Genomic DNA, 19,035 nt, shown 5'->3' with positions numbered 1-19,035 from the left:
CAAGCAGATTGATAGATGATAGAAATAGGTAGCTAGATTATAGATTGTACATGTGACTAGCTAAACAGATTGTTAGATGATAGAGATAACTAGATAGATATTCATAGAAATAGATGATTGATGACAGATGATATGAATAGCCAAACAGAATTGCAGATGATGGATATAGGTAGCTAGATGATAGATATTCATACGGAAAGATGATATGAATAGTTAAACAGATTGATGCATGGATAGAGATAGATGATAGATATGAATATCGATAGATGGTAGATGATATGAATATATATTAGATGATATAAATAGATATAGATATCTAGATGATAGATATACATATGGATATATAACATTGATAGATGATAGACAGTAGATATACATAGAGGTAGATAATTGATTTGAATAAACAGATAGATAATAGATATTGGCATCTAGATAATAAATATACATCTGGAGAAATGATATGAATAGATAAACTGAATTGACAGGTGATAGATGATAAATAGAGATAGGTATACATAGAGATAGATTATAGGTGATATGAATAGGTGAACACTGATATATGACAGATATAGATAATTATATATATACTATCTATATACTGTAGATAGTAGATAAACAAACATACAGAATTGTTGCTCCCTGCTATTTGTCCAATGAACTCTTACAGGTGACAATTAAGAGATGACTAGAGAAAAACCAAAATGAATATTTTTGATCTAGTTAAAAAAAAAAAAAAAAAAGTTAAGCCAGAGACCAGGAATTTTTGAAAGCTAGGTTAATTTTTTTCAGACCAATTATGCACCGTTTTATAGACTCAAGAATAATAGATTTAGAGGCAGGAGCAGGCCTAGAGGTTATCTGGTTCACTCCGTTCATTATATAGATTAGGAAAACAAGGACAAGAGGGTTTAATGTCTTGCCCATGATCACACAGGGGATAAGGGGCTTAGAGCCAGGCTCTGAACTCAAGTCTTTTGCTGACAGAAACAATTTCTTGCTTTTGCAAGATGCATTCTCTGTTTAAGGTATTCACAATTTATCATAAATCTAACTTTAAAAAGCATTTTTGGAGAAATTATTGTTCTCCTTAAATTTACCAAGAGAAGGGGATTAAAAAACACAACTATTATTTGCTTTTTGCTTTAAGTAATCACAAAGCATAATGATTTATTTTGACATTCCCTAGATATATTTTCTAAGGATTAGCAGGAGGTCAATTAATTTAACAGTCTTAGTAGACTATGTAATAGTTTTGAGCTCACCAGTGGCAAGTAAAATTACTGTTAGAGGTCAAATGCAAATACACACATAGTCCAAGAACTGTCCACATTCTTCTTTTCTACTATAATTTTGTTATGGGTCAATTATTAAGACAGAAATGTTTTTTCATTAAAACACTATTGTTTAAAAACATGTTCATGTGTTTGCTGTAATGAAATTTAATTCATAACTTGAAAGGGTTAAAAGGAGCTCACAAAAGATTGAATGTATTTCTTCATACAATAGAGGCTTGGAAATACATTAAATTATTCGGAAAACCCCAATCATAGGATCCTTCAACAGAGGCATCTATAACATAATCATGGTTTGATGGAAAGAATGCTGATTTTTAAATTGAGAGGAACAGTTCAAATTCTGGCTGATTTTCTGAACCTATAAGGCTTCAGTCAAGTTAACCTAATATTCTGGATCTCAGTTTCAACATTCATAAAATGAAGATTTTTGGCTTGAGTGACCTCAGGTCTCTTCTAGCTCTAAATCTGTAATCTTGATATTGATTCTCTCTCCATTAATGTAAATAAATCATAACTTTCCTCCCTCTTCCTCTACCCTATCACATCTTGGGCAGAACTTTTCTTCCTATATGCTTTTCCATGAAAGAAACATGGCAAGCCTTATTTCTAGACTAGAAGAAAATAAATTATGTTTCTTATTTTGCTTCCTATTCTTTTTTTTAAATTTTCCCCAGAATTACATTTTTAAAACAAATACTTACCGTCTGTGCGTAACACCAAAGGAGTGGGAGAACCTAGTACTCTGTTGTTTGTAACAGTACTAGTCACAACACAGGTGTAATTTCCCACATCAGATGGTTCCACTTTGGCTATGTACAGGTGTCCTGTCTCCTGAGAAACAAATCGCCGGCTATCTTCTTGCACAAATGATGGGTATTCATTGAAGATCCAAGCATATGAGAGCTCTAATTTTGATTTTGAAGCAGAAAAAACAAAAGATTACAATGAATGAGAATACTTGAGCATTTGTGAAGGAGCTAAGCAAAGGGGTATAGTTGAATTTTCTTGAGACCTGTTGCCAATGAAGCTACCATAAAGCCATTTACAAAGGAACTGTTCTTTTTAAAGGTATTTATGCTATGAATTGATCAATCATTGATAAGCATGATTTTTTCAATATCTAAGGGAAAAGAGAATTACATAAAATGCAAACTTTTCTTGAGTATCATTGCTTTTTACTTTTAATGTATATTAAATAGAGTGGTAACAATATTGCCTTATTATTCACATCCTCTTCAGAAAGTTTTCCTTTTACTTTATTTTTAATTTTTAATGATGTCCCTGTTTTTGGCTCTTTTTTGTTTGGTTTTGTTTTTCCTATCTTTGTCCCATGAGACCTGCCATGAAATGACCAAAATATAGCCAAGCAAAACAAATCAGAAAGAGTCCATCTCATTCAAACTAGTGGTCTTCATGGGAGTAATGGCCACAATCCAAGTTAGCTATCATCTGACCTCAAGGGGTATGAGATCAACAAAGGTGGAAATATGGGTTTAATCACAATCATCCCATATTGATCAGTTAGGGGAATTGACAGTAGCACAACTACAACTTTCATTGTATCTCTCCTGCCAAAAAGAGGGAAAAAAGAAATAAAAAAAGACCATACTCTCAGCACCATACAAGTTAGCAGCCTCCCTGTTCTGAGCCAGGTATCCAACTGGGAGGTTGTTACCTAACTGCTCCTGGCCATTCACAGAAGCTGTTATGTAAGTATCATTAGAAAAATTCCATTCCTTCCTCCCCAAGCATACCCTTCCCTATTCCCCAAATCACCTTCCTCAGAAACAAGCTCAGCTCTCTGAGACAAGCTCAGGTCTCTGAGACAGTGACCAATAAGTATGTACCAAATCTCCTTCTTTTTGTCTTTGATGGGTCAGAGTGAGCCACACAGGAGGAACAGACGGTAATGGTTTATAACAGATTGCAGATGTCATTAAATTGTCCTTCTCTTGAACCTTGTTCTTCTCTAAACCTGCCTATTATAACCATCATTTTTTTTATTACATAGATTTTTAATAAGATTTTCACTATTAACTCTTTCTTTTCTATCACAGCAACATATCCAATATGCAATTTTATTCTGTCAGGTCTACTTCCATATCTCTTCTGTTTCCTTTTTTATATTCAAATAGTCTCTAATATAGGTCTTCGTGATCTCTTGCTTATATTATTTCAATAGCCTCCTAATTGGTATATCTGATTCAAATCTCTCCTCTCTCCAATGTATCCTTTTTTTGTTTTGTTTTTTGTTTTAATTGTTTTATTATTGTTATTATTATTATAGCCTTTAATTTATAAAACATATGCATGGCTGATTTTTCAACACTGACACTTGCAAAACCTTCTGTTTCAAATGTTTCCCTCCCTTCCCCCACCTCTTTCCCCTAGATGGCAGGTATTCCAATACATGTTAAAATAAATGTTAAATTCAATATATGTATGTATACATATCTATACAGTTATGTCTTCATTTAGAATGTAAACATTTTGAGGATAGGACATACTTATTTTTGTATTACACTCTTTAGCATATTGTCTTGCATATTTTGTTGCTCCAGGTCCAACTTTGCATGATTCCACTTGGGATTTTTATGGCAAAAATATTGCAGTGCTTTGTTATTTCTTTCTCTAGCTCATTTTACAGATGATGAAACTGAGAAAAACCAAATAATATGATTTTCCCAGATTCACATAACTAGTAAGGGTCTGAGGTCAGATTTGAACTCGAGAAGATAGATAAGCCTTTCTGCCTCCATACCCAATACTCTATTATATCACCTTGCTGTTCTTCCATGACACATAATAAACTTTTAATAAATAGTCTGTGTACTTATCTATGTGTCTATCATCCACCTCTGGTGTTTACCTTTCCCTACTTCTATCTTGTGACCCCAAAAAGTTATAGGATACATAACAGCCACATCCACACAAACTATTTCTCAGAAAATAATAATAATAATAATAATAATAATAATAATAATAATAATGTGCTTAGATAATACTTTATGGTTTACAAAGTACTGTCCCTATATTATTGCAACATTTGTGGGAGGTCACACAAGAAATTAAATGGCAGAGACAGGATCTGAATCCAGGTCCTATTACTGAAGACAGTCTTCCTAAGGGATAATCGAGTACATCATTTTACTTTCTTCCATCTCCCAAAGCCGGGGTTGGGGAGGGGGGGGAGAAGAGGAGAGGGAGATGATATTTTTATGTATACAGCAGAATATGGGAAGAAGATTCTATATGGAATTTTGAATCTCTAATTCATGCGTATATGGAAATATGTGTGTATGCATATATAAAATTATAAATATAGCTTTCTTTTTCCTCAAATTTATTTTATTTGAAGAAACAGAATAAGTAAAAATAAAAACAGAAAAACATTATAAAACAAGACAAAAGAGAATATTATCATGTGCCAAACAGAACATCAGGGAGGATTCAAAATATATGACAACAAATACCAATTTAAGAAAGTGTGTACACACACACACACACACACACACACATACACACACACACATATACAAACACATATATTAGTAAAATATATTATATTCATGAGTGCCCATCTTTCTTTTCTTTACTTTGTTGTAAATTGTTCTTTTGTTCTCTGCTGGGCAACTTATTTACTTTATTCTTTTTCCCCCTTTCAATCTCTCCCATTCCCAAGTAAGCTATATAGTAAAGAAAGGATATATAAATATAATTTTCTGAACTATCCTGCTTATCTGTGCTTCCTTTACAAATTCCTTCTGTTGTCTTCTATGTATATACAAAAAACAAAATCAAACAAAATTTCAATAGTTCTCTTTCTCTCTTTAAAAAAAAAAAAATCACTATTTCGGGCAGTTGGGTGGCACAGTGGATAGAGCACCAGCCCTAAAGTCAGGAGGACCTGAGTTCAAATCTGGACTCAGACACTTAACACTTCCTAGCTGAATGACCCTGGGGAAGTCACTTAACCCCAATTGCCTCAGAAAAAAAGTCATTATTTCCAACCAACACAGGTACTTGTATTCATCTTGCCATGTCCATTAACTAAAAGAGGTGAGGAGGAGAGATTTCATAACAAATAACCATAGTTAAGTAAAATAAGTCCATACAAAGATCACGTCCTGAAATACATGTATGTATTGATAATTTATTCTGTGATTTTATGTCAGGAGATGGTTAGCATGCTTCATCAAAAGTCTCCACTGAGAAATTTCTAAAATTGGCTTACATGTATCACAGTTTAGTTTACTCTGGAAGTTGCCCACATTTTGAATTTATCCTTTTGAACTCCCCCCATCTCACCCTTTTCCCTTAAAAACAAAAAAAGAAACAAAAAACAAACAAAAACCCTTTTAACAACAGAGAAGCACACTTTATTGTTCTGATGATATAATATTATCATTACCATGTTTTATAATAAGGATTTTCTTTTGAGAATATTCATGATCAAATTCACAGATAACCTCTTTTTATATCTTACTAAGAGTCTAGCCTATCTTTTCACTTTATTTTTGGGAGTAATTTCCCTCAAATGCTATAAATATAAATTTGATCATTTGGAGGTAAAAAATACTTTTAATATATGATTTCTTAAATTTTTAAAGTTTTTAGGAAATAACATAAATATTGCTAGAGTATTTGTCATGAAATAATTGTAGAACCTCAATAGTTGCTGGTTTCAGACTGAAATCTATATATACACATATGGCCACAGAAATTCACACATAAACACACACATACGTGTATTATGTAAATAGGTATGCACAAATGCATAATATATATTATTCTTTGGAGAACCTGAGAAATCATTCTATAAATTCTAATAAATTAAAAAGGATAACACAAATTTTATATATGTGTATGTTGTATGAATATATGCACACAAAGACAAGTCAATTTGCAAAGTTTTCTATTACTGTTATGTATATTGCTAATGTATTACCAGAGTCTATTTCCTAATATTAGCTTAATATTATACTTAACATTATCAATGGTATATTAATATTGAAAATGTAGAAAAAAATCTTTTTTTTTAAAGATGTACTAATCAAAGCTATAAACTAAGAATAAGTACTGAAATCCTGCTTTCTCAGAAACAACTTGATGAATTACACTATTCCTTTAAGCTTATTCCTTGCACAGTCACTTAAGGACAAAGATAACTAATTTAACATGAAATATGTCACTCTAGAGATACATAATGTTTCTAGAGATACATTAATATAAGTACAAGTGACATTTAAGGGGCTACTTTGGGCTCCATTATAAAACTTCATTCTGAAGGAGAGTTAATCCTTTTAAAGACTTCCTGAAAGAAATTCTAACAAATAAGATTGTATTTCTTTGTTAGTTCTTTAATCATTATTATGAAAGCAGTTTAAAGTTATAACTAATAAACCTACAAAATTGATGTTTTTAAAGTTTTACAGTCCAAACTACAGTCCACATCTAGAAGAAAATTATGAAAACTAACCACAGAAACCTGATTATTAATATTTTAGTATAAATTTCAATCAATAAGTACTTATTAAGCACCTCTGTGACAAGTATCTCTCTATCTTTTATTCTACTGTCTCTCTGCCTCTGTTTCTCTCTCAAATATCTATTTTTATATTTTCTATCATACATTTATAATCTATATTTCTATTATTTATCACCAATTTATCTGTCATGTATTTACCATCTATTACTTAACTTTCTATCATCTATTAGTCATCTATCCATCTTTTGATCATCTATCATGTATCTATCCATCTTTCTATCATTTATCTATTTATCATCTCTATTAATACAAACTTATACACACACACACACACACACACACACATATATCTCATAGAGGCTACTTAGTTCTGCCCCTTTATTTTGCAGATGAAGACCTGGAGCCTAGACAGATAAAGTAATGAAACCAGAGAAAGCAACTATCTTGCCAAGATTTGAAACCAGAGGCTCTACTCCATATTTCTAACGTTTCTATTTTACTGCTCTGCTTTTATTGACATGCATGTGCATACAAACCTCCTCATCAATTCAGTTCTGAATCTTCTCTGCAACTTATACTCTTAGTTGCCAAGAATACTGAGAGGCAACATAACTTGTCTGATGTTATAGATCCAGTATAAACCAGAAGTAGTCTCAGAATCCATATTTGCCTATTTTTCTTGGTTTTGAGGCCAGATCTCTATCTACTATGCCATGTTATCTTTTACTCAATACATCATCTAGAGCTAACATTTATAGGTATCTATTTCCTATGCCTATATCTATAATCTATGTCCTTCCATTTCTTTATTTTTCTGTCTTTATCTTAACAGATGAACAGAAAGATAGGTAGATAGATGCCCATAGCCAGCCTTTAATTACGTTGAGTGTCAAAGACTATAAGTCTTTTATTTAGATCTCAAAATGAGTTTTCCAGAGAAATAATGTTATAAATAATGAATGAATATATAGGCCAATCTAAAGACCCACATTAAAGTTAAACTGGAGGACTAGGTTGTCAATTTTAACACTAAGTGATGACCATATGTATGTAAGAAAGATTAAGATGATGAAGGAAATTGTCTTCCCTTTCCTGAGTACAGGACTGGCCAGAGATGGATTGTGAATCACCTTTTGTGATGCCCCTTCTTCCTTCTAATACCTTTCATTAGAGCCCAGTATCTTTATGCTACTTGAATCCTACTCTGGGGAATCCCAGTTAGGCCAACCTAAATTTCATTTTTCAGTTTCAAATTTCAGGAATCTCTCAAATAAAAATTCTTCTTCCTTCAATATACCTTATTACAGCTAGAAATTAAAAGGAAAGTAATAAGCAAATTAATTCATACTAAACTGAATAATTGATTAACTTTCTTAAGGTTATTTGTATATTTGGAAGAGGAAAATTACTAACTCAAATACATCTTTAAGTGGTAAATTTCAAGTACTAATGAGGTGAGGTTAAATAAAACCAGACGGCAGTGGGATATGTGGGGGCAAAGTTCTGTTCTAACACAATTGCCTGGCAATCTGGCCTGTTGGTCTTGTTCCCTAAGCTGCACAGCTTCTGTCCTCTGCTTATTTCTAAGTTCATGAATTGTCTAAAGATGAAAATTTCATAAGATTTCCTGTCAGTCATCATCAGGGACTCCACTAAAAGAGAGAAAGGTTGGAGCATAGATTTAGAGTTGGAAAAAATCTCAAAGGTTACGGATTGCCCATCTTCTCAGAGCAATTGAAAATGAGGCAATTTGAAGTTAAATGACTAATTTAAGACTACCAGGGGGTGGTTTTCGATTTTAAATGGGAGTCCTTGGATTCCAGAAATAATGCTCTTTGGACCACAATCTACAGATAAAAGGAGAACATTTTTAAAGCCTTCATCGTTTGGAAAGTATAGACAAAATTTAAAAATCATGGCAAATAAGCTGGATATGAGTACCTAGTAAGTAGAATTTAATAAATTTAATATACATATATACACATTATTCACATATCTACACATATGTATCTTCTTATTTTTTCCAATTGTATATAAAAACAATTTTAACATTAAAAAAATATCAAGTTCCAAATCTTCTTCCTGTGTCTCTCCTTTCCCCTTCATTTTTGAGCAATTTGATAGGCTAAAAATGTGCAAGCATGCAAAACATATTTCCCTATTATGAATATTATGAAAGAAAATAGAGACCTTCCCACCCCCAAAAAAAGTCTTTAAAGTATGCATTGGTATGCATTTAGATTCTTATCAATTCTTTCTATGGAAGTAGTTAGTGCATATACATACATATATATATTTTTTTATACACACATACATATACTACCTCATATATGCCTGTATGTATACACACATTTTATATATATATATATACATACATACATATATATACATACATACATATATGTACATATATATACATACATGTATATGTATATATATTATATACATATATATATATATATTTTTTTTTAAAGCATAAGTCCTTCAGAATTGTTTTGGATCTTTGTATTGTTGAGAATATCGAAGTCATTCACAATTGATCCTCACACAATATTTCTTTTACCATGTCCAGTGTTCTCTTGGTTCTGTTCACTTCACATAAGTCTTTCCAGGTTTTGCTAAAACCATTCTGCTCATTATTTCTTAAAGCACAACAGTATTCCATTACATTCAAATACCACAACATATTCAGCCAGTCCCCAGTTGATGGGAGTCGCCCTTTCAGTTTTCAAATTTTTTCCACCATAAAAAGAGCTGCTATAAATATATTTTTGTATATACACAAATCTATATATGAATATGTATGTACCCAGACCTAGAAATGATCCTGCTGGTCAAAGGTTATACACAGTTGTTTTTTATTTTGATTTTTGTTTTTGTTTTTATTTTCAAAATACATGCATACATAGTTTTCATCATTCATCCTTGCAAAACCTTGTGTTCCAAATTTTTTTCTCTCTCCTTTCCCCCACCTCTCACTCTTTCCCCCTTGGACAGCAAATAATCCCATATATGTTAATATGTATGCACAAGTTTTATAGCCCTTTGGGCATAGTTCCAAATTGCTCTCCAAAATGCTTGAATCATTTCAGTACTCCACCAGAAGGTAGAACCTGCTCTCAGTCTAGAAGGAACTAAGAGATTTTTACAGTTATATGGAAGAAGAAAAACATTCCAAACACTAAAGACCAAAGATCAGATCAAAGGAATTAAAATGGAAAGAGTAGAGATAGATATTATATATGAAGAAGGATAAAAAAGGTCAGTTTGGAATAATGCATATAGGAAGGATAATAACATTTAATGAAGCTGGAAAATTCCAACCCTTTCATTTTACATTCAAGGATCTCTTGTGGGGATGAGTCTTAGACTTTTTTCACAGGATAGTTAAAGGGCAACTGTGTCTGGTTTTAAGGAGGGAACATTGAAATAATAAATGGCCTGAATAACATGTGTTTACCCATATTACTACTGCATGTTCCTAATGCCAGCTTACATTTATAAATAAAAGCTAACCCAAATTCTAGAAAGTTGGATGAAAATTCTATGCCTTACCTTCTAAATATAAGAATCACTGAATTCTGCCTGGATTTCTATATGGAGACATGATCCAAGATAGATGACAAAGGAGTTGGAAGAGAAGTCAAAATGGATCATTGGACTTTGGAGCATAAGCTAAATAAAGGAAGATATCTCTTTTGAGAACATTGCATACTGCTAAGCATAACCTCTTCATTTTACGGAGGAGAAAACTGAGGCTCAGAGAGATCCAGTGATTTGCTCAAGATTACAAAGGTAGGAAGTGGGAGACACAGAGTTGTCATTAAGTATCTTCCCAATATATGTTTATTAAAAAAATAATGTGTGCTTGTTTTTTGCATATGTATGTTTGTATATACACCCATTACCACACATAGTTGTACAAGATGCAGCCTAGTGGGGTGAGACTTGAATTGGACTCAGGATTACTTGGACTTAAGTCCTGTCTTGGCTACATGAACTGTGTGGGTCATTTCACTTGAATGTTCGTAATAACTAGAAGAATTTAACTGGCAGAGGTGCCAAAGAGGAGTGGTAGAGAAGTGTTAGAGAAGATGAAATTACAAGCCCACCATCAAATGAAAAAAATAAAAAGAAACAAATCTCACACACACACACACACACACACACACACACAAACTATTTCCTCCAATAGAATGTAAGCTCCTTGAGGGCAAGGGCAAGACTATTGTCACCTCTTTTCTTTCTATTCCCAGCATCAAACACAGTGCCAATTGCATAATGGATTCTTAATATATCCTTACTTGTTGGTTGATTGATTGTAGAAATGAAACTTTCAAAGAAATTGTTGCCCTCAAGGGCACTATTTATGGAGCCGAGCTCCATTCCTGGTCCAAAAATGTGGTGAGCAAACTCATACTGTGCTCTGCCAAAATGCTCTTGTGCAGCTAAAAAAAAGGGCACTTCGATAATACCTTTTTTTACATTTAAGAAAATGTGTGGTTTGGTATGCAGATTGCAAATAAATACCAAATCTCGTTGTGAGCAGAGTACTTTCCTCCTTCATCAGACTGAACTGTAGGCATTTTTTTTTAATGACTTCAGTAGTAGTAAATAATATTTTACTTTAAGTGCAGTTCAGGTGAAGGTAAAGAATCGTACAGCTCAGGGGAGTGCTAATTGGAGCCAATTATAATTTGATTGACCTGCCTTGCTATTAAAATGACATGTAAAATTTATACTGCCCTTGCAAAATGGAAATTTTTTCCTTAGCATATACTAGCTACAGGATGCTCACACTTTAACAAACTCAAAGGTAGTGATTTTTTTTTTTTTTGATGCAATTCCCAAATCCACTCTTGGGACCCAATCTTGGATGGAAGATTTTCAGCATGGCAAATGATACAAAAATGCCTAGTATGGGAAAGGTTGTAGAGAAAATGCTAAAATATTTAAGGCTTAGTAAATTAAAGAAGAGCATCAAAATGCAAGGGTCCTTTCTAATTAAGTTTAATTTTTTAAAATAAAAATTTAAACTCCTTCCTTTGGCAATGTCACAAAATTTCTGCTCTATCTGAGTTATAGTTTATATAAAAATAAAATGAAGTCAAGTGCCACTTTCCACTGGTAAATAAGAAAGAATATGTCAGGTATAGAAGCTTCAATTCTTTCAAGTCACTAGGGGCTCATTTACTAACCACATCAAATGATTCCTCAGGGGTCTTGGAGGGTAAATGATTCTCTAGAGGAAATTTACTTCTGAAGTGTAATCGAAATAGAAATAAAGAGTACAGTCTCATGAAAGAGATCTTACCTCTGATTTCTAACCTCTTCTGAATTTTCTTTCACAGAGCTCAGAGAAATCAAACTGCTATAAAGAACATAACCTACATTATAGAAATAAACAAAGTCTCAACAAAACAACCTGACCTTTAAAGTAAGCTGGCCATCTGAATATTTTATCATGAATTGTACCTGAAATAAAAGGAAGACAAATCATCCATGAGGAAATCAGTCATCAAAACTAAGATTTCTTGTACATCAAGGGAGTTGGTGGGAGATATCTCTATACTATAGATACTAAAAAATCCTCCAGAAACTGTTTAGTAGGGTTCAGATTGTGCCGAACAAATATAAATTTGCAGAATTTTCTTGGGGAAAATGACAGAAGCAATAATCACAAAGTAGCACTAGGGTATTTCAAGAATTCTAGTTTACTCAGTATATAAAGGATATATGAAAATAGCTTCAGGGAAAGCCCTATTTTGAAAACCTGATTAAAACACAGAAGTACCAGTAAGTGGGAAAGAAATTAAGTGTTAGGGATTTTTTGTGTACACAAACTGTAGACTCTCCCATCCGGAGTTCCAGATTTCTTCATACCACCCAGGCATGTTTTCCCCTGAGAAAACTTTAGGGTATTCAGAAACTCAGATAAAGAATCTCAGCAGACTTTCTTTCATACCTTCCAAAGGGAGATCAAAGGGGATTTAAATAGAATCCAGAACTCATGCACAGGGGCTCAAACAATCACAAATTTATTTAGAAGTGACCTGAGAAACCAACTCCTCTAAGGTACAAATAAAGACATCAAGATCCAAAGAATGAGGCTTGAGAATCAAGAAAATGGAGGTTCAAGTCCCATCCCAGCATTTCCTTTATGACTTTGGGAAAGATAACTCAATTTCCGGGGCTTAAAATTAAAATTAAAATCTTACATTTATATACTGTGAGATGGGATGGGAGTAGAGTAGCAGGTAGGTGGTGTAATGGATAGACCACTGGGTTAGGAAGGAAGAAAACTCATTTTTCCTGAGTTCAAATCTGGCCTCAGACAAGTACTTACTAGCTTTGTGATCTGGGCACATAATTTAACCCTTTTTGCCTCAGTTTCCTCATTTAGAGAAAGAAATGGCAAATCACTTTAGTATCTTTGTCAAGAAAACCTCAAATTAGATCACAGAATGACAGATCACACAGGGAAATCCATCAGAGGAAGAATTTAAAATAGAAATCCTCAGACATCAAAATTAGTTGCATTTCATTGATCCTTTGCATATTGAAGTAGTTTGAATATAGGACTCAGAGTCAAGATTATCTGAATTCAAAATACATTTTCAGACACTTCCTGTGTGGCCCTGAACAAGTTTTCTTCTAGATACTCATTTCCTCACCTATAAAATAAGAGGGGTGAATTTCATGTCCTCTAAAGTCCTTTCCCTGTCAAACTTCAGGGATGGAGCCAAGATGGTGCAGTGAAGCTAGGAAGCTGCTTGAGCTCTCCCAATTTCCCTCAAAAACAACATGAAGCCATGTCTCTGATAAAATGAAACCCTTCTCCAATTCAATATAGATTGGAAAAACTTCAGAATAGGTCAATCCCATTGGGATGAAAAGGATACTCAGTCTAGCTCAGATAGACTATGGAAAAGGCAGTGAATCACAGCAGAACAGCAACTGAGACCCTCAATGCTGGCTCAGTCATAGAGCAAATCAGTAGGGATGTCCCCAGTCTCACCTCAAAAGGCAAGTTTTGGAAATCTCAAAACTGTTTTCTGGAAAGAGCAAGTAAAGCTTCCCTTTGAAAATACAAAGGGCCCCTATGCTTAAAGTCAAGGCTCAGAGCTACACAGAAAGCTTGGGACAGCTTCCCTTATACCTCAGGAGCAAAGCTCAACTTTAAAAGTAAAACAAAAGAGCAAATGGAAAATGAGCAAGAAACAAAAAAGAACCTTGACTATAGAAAGCTACTATGGTGGGAATACCAAAACATCTGAGACAAAATGTCTACAGATGACATCTCCAAGAGGGATATGAACTGGTCACAAGCCCAAGGAGGTTTCTTGGAAGTGCTCATGAAAGACTTTCAAAGGCAAATAAAAGATACAGAAGAAAAAATGAGAAAGGAAATGAGAAGTATGCAAAAGAGAGTCAACAGCTTGGAAAAGCTTAAAAAATGAAATTGGTCAAATACAAAAAAAAAAAAAAAATCCACTGAAGAAAATACCACCTTCAAAAGGAGAATTAACCAAATGGAAAAAGAGATACAAAATCTAACTGAAGAAAATCACACATTAAAAACTAGAACGGGGAAAATATAAGCTAATTATTTTTTTGAAAAAACAAGAAATCAGTCCAATTAGCTAAAAAGAATGAAAAAATGGAAGAAATTGAAAATACCTACTTGGAGAAACAGTCTATCTGGATCAAGAAGAGACAATTTTTAAATTATTGGTCTACCTGAAGGCCATGATCATAAACAAAACAAAGATAAACAAGCAAACAAATTAAAAAAGAGATTGGATAGCATTCTTCAAGAGATTATCAACATTCTAAAATATTCTAGAAGCAGATGGGAAAGTAGTCATTAAAAGAATCCATCAATCATCTTCATAAAGAGATTGCACAAGAAAAACCCTAAGGAAATTTGTTGCAAAACTCTAGAACTATGATCTCAATGAACAAATGCTGCAAGCTACTAGACAAAAGCAATTCAAATATTAAGGAGCAACAGTTAGGATTAGCCAGGATCTCACAACTTTTACAATAAAGGGATCAGAGTGTATGAAATTCAATATTCCAGAAGGCCAAGGACTGAGGTTGCAACTAACAATTAACTACCCAGCAAGACTCAACATTATCTTTCAAGGGAGGCGATGGATCTTCAATGAAGTAAAAGACTTTCAAAACCAGAACTAAATAGAAAATTTGATCTTCACACAAAACTCAAGAGAAGCATAAAAAGACAAACAGGGAAAGATAAATATTATTTAAAGATTAAGCTAATGACATCCCTATATAGGTAAATTATATCTGTAACTCTTGGAAACTATATCTGTTACTGGGGCAGACAAAGAGGGACAATCAATCCATGGATGGAGGGTGTAGTTGTGAAAGGACTCTGTTGTGATAATATAAAAGAAAAAGGCATTAAGGGGTAAAAAAATATTGCACTGGAAGAAGAGGAAAGGAAGGTATAATGGGACCAATTATATCACTTGAAGAGGCACAACAGACCCATTACAATTAAAGAAAAGAGGGGGGAAGGGGATGAGCATTGTCTGAAGCTTGATCTCTACTAAGAAAAGGGGAAAGGAGTGGTAGAAGATAAGGCTATAGTAGGATGGATCAAAAAAAAAAAAAAAAAAGGAAACACCACTAAAAATAGGGTGGAAAGACAAAATAGGATGGAGGGAAATACAGAGCTCTTAATCACAAATGTGAATGTGAATATGATGAAGTCTCCTATAAAAAGGAAGCAAATAGCAGAGTGAATTAAAAACAGAATCCTACAATATGTTGTTTACAAGAAACACATTTGACTCAGAAAGACACACAGAATAAGTAAAAGAATGGAACAGAATTTATTATGCTTCAGGTGAAGTAAAAATAAAAAAAAAAAACAGGCGTAGTAATTCTTATCTCAGATAAAGCAAAAAAACATAGATCTATTTAAGAGATAAAGAAGGAAAGTACATCTTGATAAAGGGTACTATAAACAATGAAATAGTAACTATATTAAATGTATATGCACCAAGTGTTAGAGCTTACACATTCTTAGAAGAAAAATATTACAGAAATAAACAGAAAAATTATATTAGTGGGGGACCTCAACCTTTCACTCTCAGAATCAGGCAAATCTAACCACAAAATAAACATAAAAGAAACAAGGAAGATGAATAATCTAGAAAACCTAATATGATAGACTTCTAGACAAATGTGAACAGACACAGAATGGAATTCATCTTTTTCTTGGTGATACCTGGCACCTACACAACAAGTGACCATTTATTAGGGCATAAAACCTCATAATCATATGCAGAAAGGAAAACAAAACAAAACAAAAAAACTAAATGCAATTTGTTCAGACCATGATACAATAAAAATTATATGCAATAAAAATTAATTCAGGGGAAAAATAAACTAAAACCAATTGGAAATTAATCTAATTCTAAAGAATGAGTGGGTCAAACAACAAATCACAAAAACAATCCACAATTTCATCCAGGAGATAGACAATAATGGGACATCATACCAACAACTACGAGATGCAGCAAAAGCACTTCTTAGGGGAAATTTTATATCTTTAAATGGTTACCTGAATAAAATAAAGAGGAAATCAATGAATTGGGCATGCACCTAAAAATAAAGAAAAACAAAGAAAAAAAAATAAAAAGTTAAAAATTCCAATTCAATACCAATTAGAAATTCTGACATTCAAAGGAGAGAGTAATGAAAATGAAAATGAATACCACTGAACTAATTGATAAAGTTAAGAATTTGTTTTATGAAAATGCCCAGAAAATAGATAAACCTTTGGATAATTTGATTTAAATAAGGAAAGAAAAAAAATCAAATTACCAGCATGAAAAATGAAAAGAGAACTTATCACCAATGAAAAAGAAATATAAGCAATAATTAGGAGTCATTTTGCCCAACTGTATGGCAGCAAATCTGACAATCTAATTGAAATGGATGAATATATACCAAAAAAATAAATTGTCCAGATTAACAAAAGAGGAAATCAAATATTTAACTAGTCTCATTTTAGAAAAATAAATTGAACAAACTGTCAATGAACTCCCTAAGAAAAAAATCTCCATGCCCAAATGGATTTACAAGTGAATTTTACCAAACATTTAAAGAACGATCAATTCCAGTGCTAGGTAAACTATTTGCAAAAATAGATAAAAGGAGTCCTGCCAAATTCCTTTTTATGAAACAAATTTGGTACTGATACCCATAGCAGGAAGAGACAAAACAGAAAGAAAATTACAGACCAATCTCCCTAATGAATATTGATGCAAAAAAATTTAAATAAAATATTGGCAAAGAGATTACAGCAACTTGTCAGCAGGATAAAATGCTGCAACCAAGTAGGATTTATACAAGGAATTCACTATCAGGAAAACTATTACTATATTGACGATATCAATAACAAAACCAACAGAAATCATATGATAATCAATAGATACAGAAAAAGATTTAACAAAGTACAGCACTCATTCTTATTATAAACACTAGAAAACATAAAGAGAATTTTCCTTAAACTAATAAGTAATATTTATTTAAAACTAACAGCAAGCATTATTTGTAAAGGAGAGAAGTTGGATGCATTCCCAATAAGATCAGGGGTGAAACAAGGATGCTTATTATTACCACTATCATTCAACATTGTTCTATAAATGTTAGCTTCAGCAATAAGAAAAGCAAAATAAATTAAAGTAATTAGAACAGGCAATGGGGAAATAAAATTATCGTTCTTTGCAGATATTATGATGTTATACTTAGAGAATCCTAGAAAATCATCCAAAAACCAACTGGAAATTCACAGCTTTAGCAAAATTACAGAATATAAAATAAATTAACAGAAATCATCAGCATTTCTATATATTACTGACAAAGCCCAAGAGCAAAAAATAGAAAGAGAAATTTCACTTAAAATAACTGTAGACATAATAAAATAATTGGGTGTCTACCTGTGGAGACCAACTTGGAAAATATATGAACAAAATTACCAAAGACTTCACACAAATAAGGTCAGATCTAAACCATTGGAAAAATATCAATTGCTTATGAGTAGACTTAACCAATAATGCAAATGACAATCCTGCCTAAATTGGTTTACGTTTTCAGGGCCATAACAATCAAACTGCAAAAAAAAAAAAAAAAAAAAAAAAATGTATAGAGCTAGAAAAAAATAATAAAATTCATCTGGAAGAATAAAAATTCAAGAATATCAAGGGAATTAATGAAAATAAAATGCAAAGGATAGTGACTTACCAGTACTAGACCTAAAACTATATTTATAAAGCGGCAGTCATCAAAACCATTTGGTACTGGCTAAGAAATAAACTGGTGCATCAGTGGAATAGGTTAGATACAACATAATAATCAAGGCCCATAGTAATCTAGTATTTGACAAGCCCCTAAATACCAGCTTCTGGAATAAGAATTCACTATTTTACAAAAATTGCTGGGAAAACAATATATCAAAAACTCAACATAGACCTATGCCTCTCAGCTCATACCAAAATAAGGTTCAAATGGGTACATGATTTGGACATAAAAGGTGATATATCATAAGCAAATAGGGAGATCAAGGGAAGATATACTTATCAGACCTTTGGAGAAGAGAGGAATTTATGATCAAAGAATTAGAGGGGGCAGCTAGGGTGGCGCAGTGGATAGAGCACCAGCCTTGAATTCAGGAGGAACCCAGTTTAAATCTGATCTCAGACACTTAAAACTTCCTAGCTGTGTGACCCTGGGGAAGTCACTTAACCCCAGCCACAGAAACAAACAAACAAACAAACAAACAAACAAAACCAAAACAAAAAAGAATCTCCAAAGAAGAACTGGAGAACATCATGAAAGGCAAAATGGACAACTTTGATTACATTAATTTTTAAAATTAATTTTTAATTGCATAAGCAAAACCAACAGAAACAAAATTAAAAGGGAAGTAGAAACTGAGAAAAATTTTCCAATAAAGGTCTCTTTTCAAAAATATATAAAGAATTGTCACAAATTTATAAGAATGCCAATTGATAAATGGTCAAAGGATATGAACAATTTTCAGATGACAAAATTAAAGTCATCTATAGTCATATAAAAATGCTCTAAATACCTTTTGATTAAAGGTATGCAAATTAAAACAACTCTGAAGTACCACCTCACTGCTCTTAGATTGGCTAAGGTGACAGGAAAACATAATGATAAATGTTGGAAGAGATGTGGAAAAACTGGGAC

General features: G+C 32.7%; 1 protein-coding gene across 1 annotated transcript in view; it reads right to left on the bottom strand.

Moving 5' to 3' along the window:
• The window catches only part of CNTN3 (contactin 3), a 429,201-nt gene that overhangs the window by 101,440 nt on the left and 308,726 nt on the right, over positions 1–19,035 (bottom strand). The window contains 1 exon segment of the mRNA XM_074284089.1: positions 1,997–2,200. Coding sequence (XP_074140190.1) covers positions 1,997–2,200 — 204 coding nt within the window.

Source organism: Sminthopsis crassicaudata, chromosome 1, assembly GCF_048593235.1.
Source record: "Sminthopsis crassicaudata isolate SCR6 chromosome 1, ASM4859323v1, whole genome shotgun sequence".
Lineage (NCBI taxonomy): Eukaryota > Metazoa > Chordata > Mammalia > Dasyuromorphia > Dasyuridae > Sminthopsis > Sminthopsis crassicaudata.
The sequence above is the reverse complement of the archived record's forward strand: the minus strand, read 5'-3'. Positions and strand labels throughout refer to the sequence as shown.